The sequence below is a fragment of the Penicillium bovifimosum genome, assembly GCF_028826915.1.
Source record: "Penicillium bovifimosum strain IBT 22155 chromosome Unknown utg000005l_segment0_segment0, whole genome shotgun sequence".
Classification (NCBI taxonomy): domain Eukaryota; kingdom Fungi; phylum Ascomycota; class Eurotiomycetes; order Eurotiales; family Aspergillaceae; genus Penicillium; species Penicillium bovifimosum.
Window position 1 is genome coordinate 4305043 of NW_026622714.1, and position 11830 is coordinate 4316872.

Below are 11830 nucleotides of genomic sequence, written 5' to 3' on the forward strand. Positions count from 1 at the left end.
CCAACAGAGAGAGGAAGAAAAAAAGAGAAGTGAAAAAGATGTACTCTTCCTGCTTGAGGAAGATGATCTGCACGGAATTGACAGTAACATCTAGTCCGTATCGGGGTATGTTTATCGGGATCTGGTGTTAACCCCGCCGAGTCCCACTACAACTGTCAATGGTCTAGACCTAACTAGTTTAGTCTCTGCAGCCTTGGGGCCTTCAAGGCGTTCTGCAGAGTGAGTTGCAATGTGAGGAAATGGAAACATTCTCCGGGGACCGAGAGTGGCCCAGTGGTACCATCTCTTGGACTCGTATTTTGGGGTAGTGGCGCATCTCGAGCGGACTGGCCCACGAAGCTGGAGAGAGGCCAAATGCCCCAACCATGGATAGGCCGTCCGTAAGCTTTTCAAGCGCCCAAACTATGATCTGCTCGGTTCCATGGTACTGGCCTCGAGCTTGGCTGAGGTCGAGAAAGTGTCTGTGCTGCAGGGCTCCTTCGGTCCTTCCCCTCAGTATTTAAATATCGAACTTGCCTCCCCCTCTTTTTTCTCCTGGCTCTATATTAAAGAGCTTGAATTACATATCTTATACCCATTATGCCTTTCCCCGACATTGACCACGACATTGCGCCTATCCCCCGTTCGAGGGAGGAGAATCAAGAGAGGTATGTGAAGTACCACTCTGCACCAAGAATATTACTGACAAATTTCACAGAGCCTTTATCGCGGCCTCACGGAGAAAGGATCGCAGCTTAGATGCTCGTCTGGAATCTGCGAACCGGGCTTCTATGCTGCATAAGAAGCGCACAGGCAAGGCCTTCCACATCACCAAGGAGATAGTCGAGAAAGAGGCCATGTATGAAGAAGTCGACGAGCGATATCAAGAGAAGCGCATTCGCATGCTACAAGACCAGAACAAGCAGATCGAACAACAATTCAACCGTCACCTGCTGGCTGCTCTGGCTGCCCGCTCCTACAACAGTGCATCCTCCATCCACAGCCGCCGATCGAGCCATATGACCCCACGCCCATCAATCGATGGTGGTTCGAGCAAGATGAGCCTGGATCTTTCCAACATCCGGTCCTCATTTTCCCAGGGCTCAGGGTCCCAGGGCCAAAGTCACCTGGCAAGCCCGATGCCAACAAGTGACTCTTACGTCCTATCGCCCGCGGCATCATCATTCGATCAGAGCGGACAGTCATATATGACCTGCATGGACGGTTCAGAGAGTTCTTTCTCCAACATGATGACAGGCCCCTCAGGACTCCCAGCATACGTGGGCCAGAATACCCCCATGTGGAACACCCAAGCACCAGCCTGGAGTGGGATGCAACAGCAGATCCCAACGCCAGGGCAGACCCCAACCGACGCGAACGCAGTGCAGGCTTGGCAGCAGCAAATGATGCAACAATCCCAGATGCCCGATACAGCGACCCAAATGCGTCATTTCCGGGACCGCCTGGCCTCTGCGCCTGAGTTGTCTCTGCAGCACGCGGCTCCACCACCCCTTCCCTCAGGCTCCATCTCAGGCCCCACCACTGGCCATGGACACTCGCGCGGCCAGTCCCAACCCTCAAATAGCTTCCACAACCTCCAGCTTCTTACTCAGAGCACGCACCTCACCGGCTCCCACGTTGCGCCCTCGAGTGTTAGCTCGCCGAAGATGGAGGCCCAGTCTGCTGACACTCACTCCACTCCAGACTTCTGTCCCACGCCCAATACTCCGCTGTCGCCGACTGCTACCATGCAGGCTAAGATGTCGCCGGATGACAAGGCTGGGGGTAACGGGACTATGGTCTCGCACGAGGGGTTGGATCCTGATTTTTCGGACTTCAGTCAGTTCGCTTTGCACTTGGGCAACTCGACAGTTCCGCTTTCTGATCGCGATCACCAGTTTGTCTTTGATGATTATCTTAATGTCAACGACGATTATACCAGCGTTCCATGTTGATTTTCTCTGTTCATTGCCATCACGTCCATTACGATCTGATACCTGATATACCTTGGTGGTTATTGGCTGTTATTGTCTTTTCTTTGTCGTTTTCCTTTGGGGGATGGGGGGTGTTCGGATTGTACATGGGGTTAGCTTTGTACATTGCTTTTGTATTATATATTTTACTTCGTTCTAATCTCTTGAAAAGCCCTCTTTTTCTCGAGTTTGAACCTTGGAATACTTCGCTGTTCTTTCTCTTGCATTCTCTTTTCCACTTGCTTTCTTGTGCCTTGTATGTACCATTTCACGAAAGCTACGAATCAACTTTAATATTTGACGTTCTCTTGCCACAGTATTTCTCTATTCTTTTTTACAGAAGTTTCACCGTGGATAACGTTGCATCGTTCCGCAAACAACCTCATTAACATACACATCCCAATCCGGCGCCCCCACAATTTTCCGATGATTGACAATGCGTCCGTCCCTAACTGACTACTGCACGGTTATTGGCATCTCACATTCTAAGTGGATTAAGTGGATAAGTCCCCTTTATGGAGCCCTGCCAGCCACGCACGTACATAGCTGCAGCTGTCGGTATGCAACATCCAAGCCCTAGCCCTGGGACGATACATGGAAAGCGCCTTTTTTTACCTTTCCCTCGTGTGTGTGTTTATGTTAAAATTTAGCTTCCAAATTTGACTTTTAATGCCGCAGCTCGAAACAGCATACCCCCGACATGCAACCAACCAAATTCATTAGTGGAGTTCTAGATCACACAATTCTTGAACTATATCAAAGACCAAAGGTCAGTTATTATATGAGGGTTTTGCAATCTTCAGAAAGTCAAAACCTTGCCCTAACTACCTGCAGGTGACTACCTGATCTACACCCGGCGATCAGACCACCCGCACCCATGGAACCAAACGTCAGGCCATTTGTCACCCTCTAGTGTCTACGGGTGTACGGGTGACCACAGCTCCATGTCATAGGTAGGCAGCAGCTTCCAGGTCAGGTGCTGCGCCTCTTTAGGAACATCTCTGGCGGTACGTTGCGTTTGTATTAGGTGAGATGTGATGTCTGTTTTACATGTAGCTACCGTTTACCAGAAGTTATTCTTACGTGGTCTTTTCCGACTCTTACGACTTGCTGCTCAGGCGACTATGCTGGTTAGCGTTTTATGCGAGGGTGTATAATAGAGTTGAATTTCGATTATAGTTCGAGCTGATGCTAGGAAGAGGCTAGAGGATCTGATTCCGAATGAGAAGTAAACGTATCGGAGAGACCCCGTGTCCGGCTATCTTTCCCCCCTGCAGGTGCTGGAGTGGACCGGGGTGTTCCCGGTACCTCGGATCAACGGTGATCTTGCAGGTAGATTTCGTGTCTACAACTGATTCCTGGTATACTTATTTTCTCTTTCTTTTACAGAGCAGTAAGTAGTTTTCCATCCATCGCTGGCAGACTAGAACGAACAATCACATATGTTCTAATTGAACAAAAACAACCACAATATTCCATTTACAAAAGAATCAAAAGCGCATACGAACAGAAAAGACAAGAAAAAAAAAGAACCTCAAGCCACCACAAACCAGGATTTTCCAGATTGCGGGGTTAAGGTTGCAGCTCACGACATGCCAAGCACAAACCCAATTGGCTACCGAGAAAATTAGCGCCCGCACCGACCCATGTCAATCGCCCCTCTAGAATCCATCACGGCGATTACTTTCCCTGGGAAGATCATTGGAAATCACAGATAACTCCAACTCCACCCAATGGATCTGCTCAGGGTATTCACGGTTAAAAGCTAAAAAAAACCAGCTTACCACTTATATTCTGCGGACTGTCAAAACCTTACCCAATGAAAGTCCGACAGCCGACGGCCTAAGGGTAAATATCAGCTCGCTACTCCACTATGTATCCATGGTCCAAGTCGGAGCTGGACTGGACTACGACGCTAACCGCGGCTGCGTGGGGGATGATTGGTGGCGAGGGGCTTATCGGAGGGCTGTCAGATTGATGTGGTTATTGATCCTGGGCTTTCATTTGTGGGATTCTTGTGTCTTCGTGTTCAAGGGGCGTACCTGCATTTTGAGGCATTTTGTCGGTTGTAAAGCTGACTACTTAGTAAGAATAGGGTTAGGGAGATTCGTGATCTTGTCTAGCTATCTTTTACCCTCTCTGACCAGGTTCACGATTTCTTGGCTGGTCCACAGCGAACAGTTTGCCTCATTTACAAACAGATCTCAGATTTACAATCGACGATCTTCTCTGAAATAGGCCAGTGTAGATGTCTGGCGTGCACACGATCCACTTGCTCGGCGCAGTGGAGTTGAAAGTGGCTTAGACCGCTTAAAAGGAGGCCCGGAGAATGGCCCGGGGATAGAACAGGCTGCCGAGACTGGGGCCTGGGCGAGCGGAGTGGAGACTTGGGGTCAAAGTGAAGTGGCTGTGAAGCGTTCGTGAGATGTCAATTCTTCACCGGGGAGGGGCTGGGGTGCTGTCTACCCCAGATTCTGGACTATGTAGATCGATCTAGTAGTCTGGCTTTAAGTGGATGCGATGGTAGAATGGAGCCCGAGGGTATCCATCTTGCTTCCTAGTAGTTTCTCCAAGCAATTATATTGTGATGTGATATCCCAAGGGGAAAATAGCGCTACAGTAACTACTGACTACCTGCGCATTGACCGGCAAATAACCCAAAGTGCATAACCAAGCTACTGTAGTTATACATAAACATCACCTCCCAAGGCTCCAAGTCGCATCTTCCCGAGATACCCAAATCCAGGAAATGCATCCCCAACGCAGGCCTCCCTCCACACCTCCAGCCTCGATCTGACGGGCCAGTGAGAATCACAAAGCCAAATCAGATTGAACCTGCGTTGCTAATTACAGAGCGTATATACTTGCTGCCCCTGCAGCCGACCACGGGCACGTTCAGGCCAAAAGCCATTCCAAACTCAGGTTCGAATTCAACTCCTGTTCCAGTCCCGGTTAAATGGGCAATCTTGGGCACAATTCCAGGTTGAGGTCTCGACGTTTGTCACGATGATGTACAATGTGGGTATAGTTGCGTGTGTGGGTTCTGCGCCGTGGATGGTGTGGCGCTGGATGGGAGGTTTGGAGGTTTTGAGATTGTGTTGTGGGTTACGGAGATATTTCTCCGATAGAGTTGATTGGACAGGTCGGTGGCTTGCGGATTTGGCCAATTGGATTCGCTGAGATGGGTCGGCATTCCACCGGCTATGGTGATCTGTGTGGAGACGATGCCTCGGCTTTGTCCGACATATTTCCGTGGGGTTGGGACTCAAAATTCAGCCTGTCTTGACAAATACCTACTGTAGGTACGGAGTTCGGTACTTGATTTCCTCTCTTCTTGGCGTGCTCTTTTGGTTCAGTGGGTGAAGCTGAGCACGCCCAGAAGCATTACATAGCCGACAAACTCGCGCGCTGGCCATCACCTGACCATTACGTTGGCTGAAGGACTCGCTGGGCGTTGCTTGAGCGCTCTGGCTTGCTCACCGAACAGCCTAATCTACTTACTGCGCACAATTTTTGACTCTACGCACGACCCGAGCAAAGTGCGGAAGCAGCTCAATGAGATATGCCGTTTCTCAAAAACCGAAAAGACAATGTGGGCTGATGTCCTTGGCACAGCCAAGGAAAGCAGAAACTGTTAGGTACAATATACTTGAATGGAGACAACTTGCACATGTGCCTTCACGGTGTAGTGACGATCTATGATAGGGTCACTCATTAAACCAAGGGTCATCAAGAACTTGACTCGCTGACGCTCTTGTAGACGGCTCAAAATGCAATAATCTTGCAGTGATTTGCCCTAGCCTCACTATGTCCTCTCGTGTGAGATCGGGACTCAGCGGGCCATCAAAGTAGACTTCTTCAAGCCATTCCTGCAGGTTGTGCCCGGTGCTTTCTGTGGCCATGACATCCCCCATTTTCATCGTATTCCATTTATCTTGCCATCTCTCAGGTAGTTCATCAGTTGCCATCTCTCGCATTTGGCCAACAAGGATTGGGGACGTTATTAAAAATGTGTCGAAAGGTGGCTGGCCCGCGAACAGTTCAAAAAGCTGCCAACCTATTAGCTTGGGGTTGTATAGATTATCCGAGTACGAATTCACCCACCATGCAGCCCATGCTCCACAAATCAACACGATAATCAATGTGATCTTGAAAGATAACTTCCGGTGCCCGGACAGATAAAGGTGTATGGAGAGTTTCAGGAACAGCAGTGAGCGAGAATGACTCTCCGAAGTCGATTATTTTGGCATTCTGAGCCAGATTCCAAGAATGATTCCGGTATGAGGCAGGTCTCACAATGTATTCGGGCACGCCAGCTTCCAGGCATTTCCCATCGCGTCTTTGGACATAGCCAATCTCTGGCTTTCCCAACATCCCAATAAATCTGTCTTCTGCCAAATCGTCTGTATAAGGCATAGTGAAGGCCAAATTGCGGGTATGAAGATCTATACCAGGTGAGCACTGTCGAAAGTAGTTTCAAGAAAGTGATTTACCTCCATGTCCGATCTTTCGTTGGTGCAAACCATCGAGTCCGATCAAAGATTGCTTTGCAATGATTTTGGCGAGCTTGCCAGGAAGTCTCCCATCTGGAAATTTGGCATCAATAATGTCTGGAACGTTGGGACCTAGGAGTTCATAAACTAGGCATTTATGAGATCCATTTGGGCCCTTTAGATCGAAGTCATCGAGCATGTGTACCGTATGTTTCGGATGAGGATGATGAGATGCAAGCTCTTTCAAAGTTTGTCGCTCTCGCGTGTCCCCATCGTATTCAGTTTCTGCAACAGGGATTTTGATAGCGACATACGTATCTTCCCTGTAAACAAGCAACTTATCGGTTAGCTAGAACTAACGCGAGTCCAGCTTGTACAACCTTTGATCTCTCGCCGCCCAAACCGTTGAGTAGCCTCCCCATCCTAGTTTATGTAACACCTTGTACCTTCCGGCTTTCAAGGATTCCCCTAAAGTAATCGGGTGGTAACCGCCTTGTTGATAGCGATGAAGTGGCTCGGCGTCAACAGTAGAAATATAGGGGGTCTGGTTCATCTGACTCCTGTTTGGATGGGTAGACATGGCCCTGATGATGTTAAGCCGCGAGAGACTCCTTGGAGTAGTACGACTCCTTGTTATCCAGGAGATGGTCATTGGATAAAGCCCTTCGTGCGTATTGTGTTGGGCATACCTTAGTTCTTGCTATGTCCAGAATTCAAACATGCACGAGGCAGAATAAATTGACACCTGAAAAACATGGCATAATTGGGCGGAAATCAGACAGGGGGCTGGCAAGTTTCCTCTCACAACCGATTCCAAGTCATAACACCACCTACGTTAGAAAAGATGCTCACAGTCACTTGTACGACTCCCCAGGGTCCAGGGAAATACTGGAACTCTGGACTTTGGGGGAAGGGGCGAGGCTGGAATTCCCAGCTGACCTAGCTCCCAATGACCCCTGTTAAGTCACTTTGGCTTGCATATCACTTCGAATGACCCGGCCCAACCAGATATCTCCGTAGCTCATAACAGTATGCAGCTACCCAGCCGAGGTTGCGCAAGGTCTACGAGCTTCCTGTTCTCTCCTTCCCCCCCCTATCAACCAAGTTCCAACACCTGAGATCCTGTAACCTCTCTCATTCTCCTTCCCACTTTGCTTTTCCTCTAGTTCACAGCGCCGTCCCCCTCATCTAAACATGGGGGCCAGATACCTTTCTCACAGCGACGTCATCCTACCGATGCAGGACCCCTACATGACTCAGATCGTCGACGGAAGCAAAAACTACGAGTTTCGAAAATATTGCCTCAAACCCAGTGTGAAAAGAATCTGGTTTTATCGGACTGCTCCGCACCCAGCATTACACATGTCTGTGAAACACAGTGCGCGCGGACGCGAAATCCTGGTGATCGTCCGCTAGAAGAAAACGGGCTGGGGAATGCCGAATACAACAATAGACACAAAGACTGGGATGGCTACGATTTTGCTTACAAGATAGTCACTGTCTGTGAACTCCGGCAACCGATCACGTTGAAGGAAATGAAGGAGAAACACGGGTTCAAGTCGGCACCGAGGGGTCTTGTCTATCTACCCAAGTCGATTAACGATAGTGTTGATTTGAAGAAACAGAAGTTGGTAAGAAACCGATCGGCTTACTGTTGAATCTGGACTAATATACAGCCAGTTGCTTGATAGGAGGAATTAAATGGCAAAATGCAATTTGGATTCACTTGCTTTGGTCAGAGTGAGGACCTTGAGAGATGAATTGACCCATCTAAACACATCTAAGTTGCTTCAACCATCCCTTTACTGTGATTCTATAAACAAAACCGAGATTAACGATCGACTCGATACCCTGTAAAGATTGGTGCCTGTAAAATAGTGAGCCAGCTCACAGACGCCCCTGGACTGGTTTATCAGCCGCATCTCGAACATCGGCGGCAGGAAGGAGAGGCTCAGGCAAACCCAACTGGCGTGAAACCTCTCTAGCAGCCCAGAGACCCGTCACGAACGCAAGAGCAAGGCCCCCGGCATAGCCGAGGTTACTGAATCCACCAGCGTCAACGCCTGCTATAAGCAGCCCCGGAATCCTGGTTTTATCGGCGGTCAGGGCATGCCCTTTCGTGTCGATCGCGATACCACCGTACGTAAACGTGATGCTATTGAATGTCAGACCGAGAGCATTGGAATATGAGTGGAAGAACTTACGAAGGCTGGACCTCCATTGCATAGAAAGGACCTTCACCATCGACCAAGGGTACCGGGGGTGAGCTACCACGCCCGGTAGGGGCATCGAGGGCAATGCTCTTGTCGCCTAAACGCATTGATCGTTGATATTCATCAATGGTGCGTTTTGCCTGTACGTCGTTGACTCCCCACTGGCGAAGGATATCCACCAGTTCGCTCAATGTCGACGCACTTGCGACATTACAGCCATGGTCCTTGGCTTTCTGCAGACGATCAACATCTCCTGCATTGGGGAACAACGCAGTCAGGCAGTGTTGGAGGCGTGTTTTCTCACTAGAATAAGATTGAACAGGTCAGAATGTTGTTGGGGAATTTCCTTGCTGTGGATTGATGTACTTGAACAGAATAAATCCACGGCGCTTTTCCTGTTTGGCAAGGTACTGATTGATGATTTCGTCTCCCATGGACTCATCGACAAATCGCTTTCCTGCCGTGTTCAACAGCAGGCAATATTTGCTCTCTATAATCTGGTTAGATGCTAACGTGCGTTGAGTGGGGGTCTGATCTCACGGTATTGGGCGAGTGGAAGATAATCCTTTGGATCCACGTCTTCCGCTCGAACTGGCGCCGCCAGCAAATGGCCATAGTAGGTGTTCATACCCCTGCTAGTGCCGGCGCCTGCTTCAGTAGCCAGTCTCAGTCCATCACCCACAGATCCACGGTTGGATCGCACAAAGATGTTGTCCCCGCCTTGTCCCAAGTACTTCGATGTCATTCCCGGGGAACCTTGGAACCCCCCTGTTGCCAAAACCACCAACTTGGCTCTGATCTCGTAGTATACAGCTTCCGAGTTGGGAAGCTTTTTGCAAACGATCGCACCGATGACGGCCGATCCCAGTACACCAGGCTCCTTTTGAATCAGCTTAGCCACCGATGTGTGGGTGAGAATCTCAGAGTGTGTTTGGCTCGACTGAATTCGCTTTCTATGAAGGCCATGCAGATGGGGGATCTTAATGGGGAACCCAATTCCTGTTACATGTCAACCTCGTGGCTCAAAGGAGTTGGGTTGTTGTCAATCCTACCGATTGTCATGATACCGTCGAACCGTTTCGCGGTTGGTACCCCATTATCACGCATCCATTGTACGGCAGGGAGGTAATCGTCCAGCCACGCCTTTTGCAAAGCTGGATCCCCATCTGGAACCCAGTTTCTCAGCTTGTCATATGTTTGGGGAGCCCAACTGTTCATGGATATTAATGAGCGCCCATTCTTGTCGAAAATGATTTTCAATTACTTACAACATTCCCGCGGAGTAATTCGAGGAACCGCCAACATCGCCCTGTTTCTCAACAACCAATGTTTTCGCTCCTGCTTTCGCTGCAAAGGCAGCGCATGCCATCCCGGACATGCCTCCTCCACATACCAGAACGTCGACGTTGATAACCTCCATTATGAGTGTCGCTAAATTCGGATCCGGGAGGTTTCAAACAGACAAAGTATTTTCTTTTGAGAAATAGAAAAGCATCAGGGATTTGTATTCGATTTTCATACTGTTCATTGCTGTCTACTCCGGTAGCTACGAAATGCCTCGGCGCCGGCTATTAAATTAAGTGACCGGGTGGATCGACATCTCAATATCCTTGATGAATGAGAAGCTACTCCGCACAGGGTCAACGAATGATGTGAGGTAAAACTTTACTCCGTATTTACCTGTGAAAGATGTAGCTAGTTGTGGACGGGACTCCGAACTCGGGAGGAAGAAGGCGAGGTAGAGAGAGAGAGAGAGAGAAAAAGAAGACAGGACTACTGTGTGTTCTATGGCTGGGGCACAAAGGCCTTGCCAACTGGCGAATTCTTCTACACTGCCTAGGTCTGTACACCATTTCCACCCACTGATACCCTACAAGGACGTGATAGGTATTGAATATATATTAGCCATGCAGTGTCATATTGCGAGTCTTTATGTATTATTCTCACAACTTTCCGCTTGTATGCTTATCAAGTCCACAGCGTAAAGCAATTTCCCGCCATGAGGCCATCCCTCTCGTAGCCCAATCATCGGGTACTCTATAGACATCAAAATCAGTACAATGTCCTTACCATTGGAGCTTACACTCACGTGTCGCGTGGGTTCCACAAGTCAGGATGGAATACTTCCATCGATACCCATCCCGTATATCCAAGATCAAAAACGGCCTGTGCAACCTCAATTGCAGGCAGCACACCCCCGCGACGTTCTTCGCAGGGAAATATCCGACAGTTCCGCGATTGGGTCATGTAGGGTGGCTGGTTCAGGTCACGACGTGGATAGCACGCCTGGCTTGGGTCAGCAACCGTGGCATCGCTTAACTGTAGATACGCAATTTGATGTGGCATCACGGTTCGCTTCATTTCATCTAAACTTTGGTGGAGACTTGTTATACCTCCTGCTCGAATCGGAGCCGTGGCATTGAACGGATCGCCCGCTTCTATCGCGGCGACATGGAATGTGTCGAGACAGTGTTGAACATTGGGAAGATCGACAAGCCTAATTATCTCATGGATTTGTTGCCAGGTGTTCAGGTGAACTCCGAAGGCGGGTGCTTCGTATGCAACCTGCACGTTGTATCTCTGAGCAAGAAGACCCAGCCGCTTCATGTTGGCGGCGATGATTTCCGGGTCAGGCGTTATCCGGGTGGGATCAATAGGGTAGATACAAGATGTAATCTACAGTCAAAAGCCAAAGTTAGCCGAACACTGGTGCAATAGATCCAACACCTGAAATATTATAGCACACCTGGAAGATAGGAATCTTCATCAATCGACAGAGATCAAACCAAAGCTCCGCCTCTTCTAGACGAGACTTGATCTCGATAGGTTCAATAAGTCCATCGTATGCACCGAATGGATTCAGTGAAATGAGGGCGACAGATAACTCCTGCGCCTTTCGATTAATGTGAGCGGCAGCCGCTCTCAGGCGAGAGGCTCGGGTCGATTGCGGGAAGGACGAAGCATACGCTTCGAGACACTCAAACGCAACCTCCACTCCATCGAACCCATGCGATTTAGCGGACTCGAGTTTCCGAATGAGTGTATGCCCGGCGGCTGGTTTACCCAGTGAGTTACTGGCGATTGCAACTTTGACGGATGGCATTTTGTCGAGTACAGTAGTTGAGATCGGAAGGCCCGCGGAGTGATGATCGGACATTATGTTAACTGTTGA

At 49.3% G+C, this 11830-nt stretch overlaps 5 protein-coding genes across 5 annotated transcripts; 2 read left to right on the top strand and 3 right to left on the bottom strand.

Annotated features, from left to right (window-relative positions):
• Positions 1–579: 579 nt before the first annotated feature.
• On the top strand, positions 580–1934 carry N7515_006840 (uncharacterized protein; the record flags this gene model as incomplete). The annotated part of the gene is made up of 2 exons (XM_056667584.1): positions 580–647; positions 698–1934. The coding sequence occupies 2 exons, from the start codon at positions 580–582 to the stop codon at positions 1932–1934; spliced, it is 1305 nt and encodes a 434-aa protein (XP_056521180.1).
• Positions 1935–5630: 3696 nt separating this feature from the next.
• Positions 5631–6998, bottom strand: N7515_006841 (uncharacterized protein; the record flags this gene model as incomplete). Its single annotated transcript, XM_056667585.1, has 5 exons — positions 5631–5648; positions 5759–6001; positions 6057–6397; positions 6446–6768; positions 6892–6998. The coding sequence occupies 5 exons, from the start codon at positions 6996–6998 to the stop codon at positions 5631–5633; spliced, it is 1032 nt and encodes a 343-aa protein (XP_056521181.1).
• A 641-nt stretch (positions 6999–7639) lies between these two features.
• On the top strand, positions 7640–8146 carry N7515_006842 (uncharacterized protein; the record flags this gene model as incomplete). Its single annotated transcript, XM_056667586.1, has 3 exons — positions 7640–7731; positions 7800–8076; positions 8126–8146. 3 exons carry the CDS (start codon positions 7640–7642, stop codon positions 8144–8146), a joined length of 390 nt encoding a protein of 129 aa, XP_056521182.1.
• Positions 8147–8332: 186 nt separating this feature from the next.
• Positions 8333–10078, bottom strand: N7515_006843 (uncharacterized protein; the record flags this gene model as incomplete). Its single annotated transcript, XM_056667587.1, has 6 exons — positions 8333–8600; positions 8650–8961; positions 9025–9148; positions 9199–9657; positions 9711–9868; positions 9927–10078. The coding sequence occupies 6 exons, from the start codon at positions 10076–10078 to the stop codon at positions 8333–8335; spliced, it is 1473 nt and encodes a 490-aa protein (XP_056521183.1).
• A 523-nt stretch (positions 10079–10601) lies between these two features.
• On the bottom strand, positions 10602–11761 carry N7515_006844 (sugar phosphate isomerase/epimerase family protein; the record flags this gene model as incomplete). Its single annotated transcript, XM_056667588.1, has 3 exons — positions 10602–10695; positions 10748–11334; positions 11405–11761. 3 exons carry the CDS (start codon positions 11759–11761, stop codon positions 10602–10604), a joined length of 1038 nt encoding a protein of 345 aa, XP_056521184.1.
• Between the last annotated feature and the right edge of the window lie 69 nt (positions 11762–11830).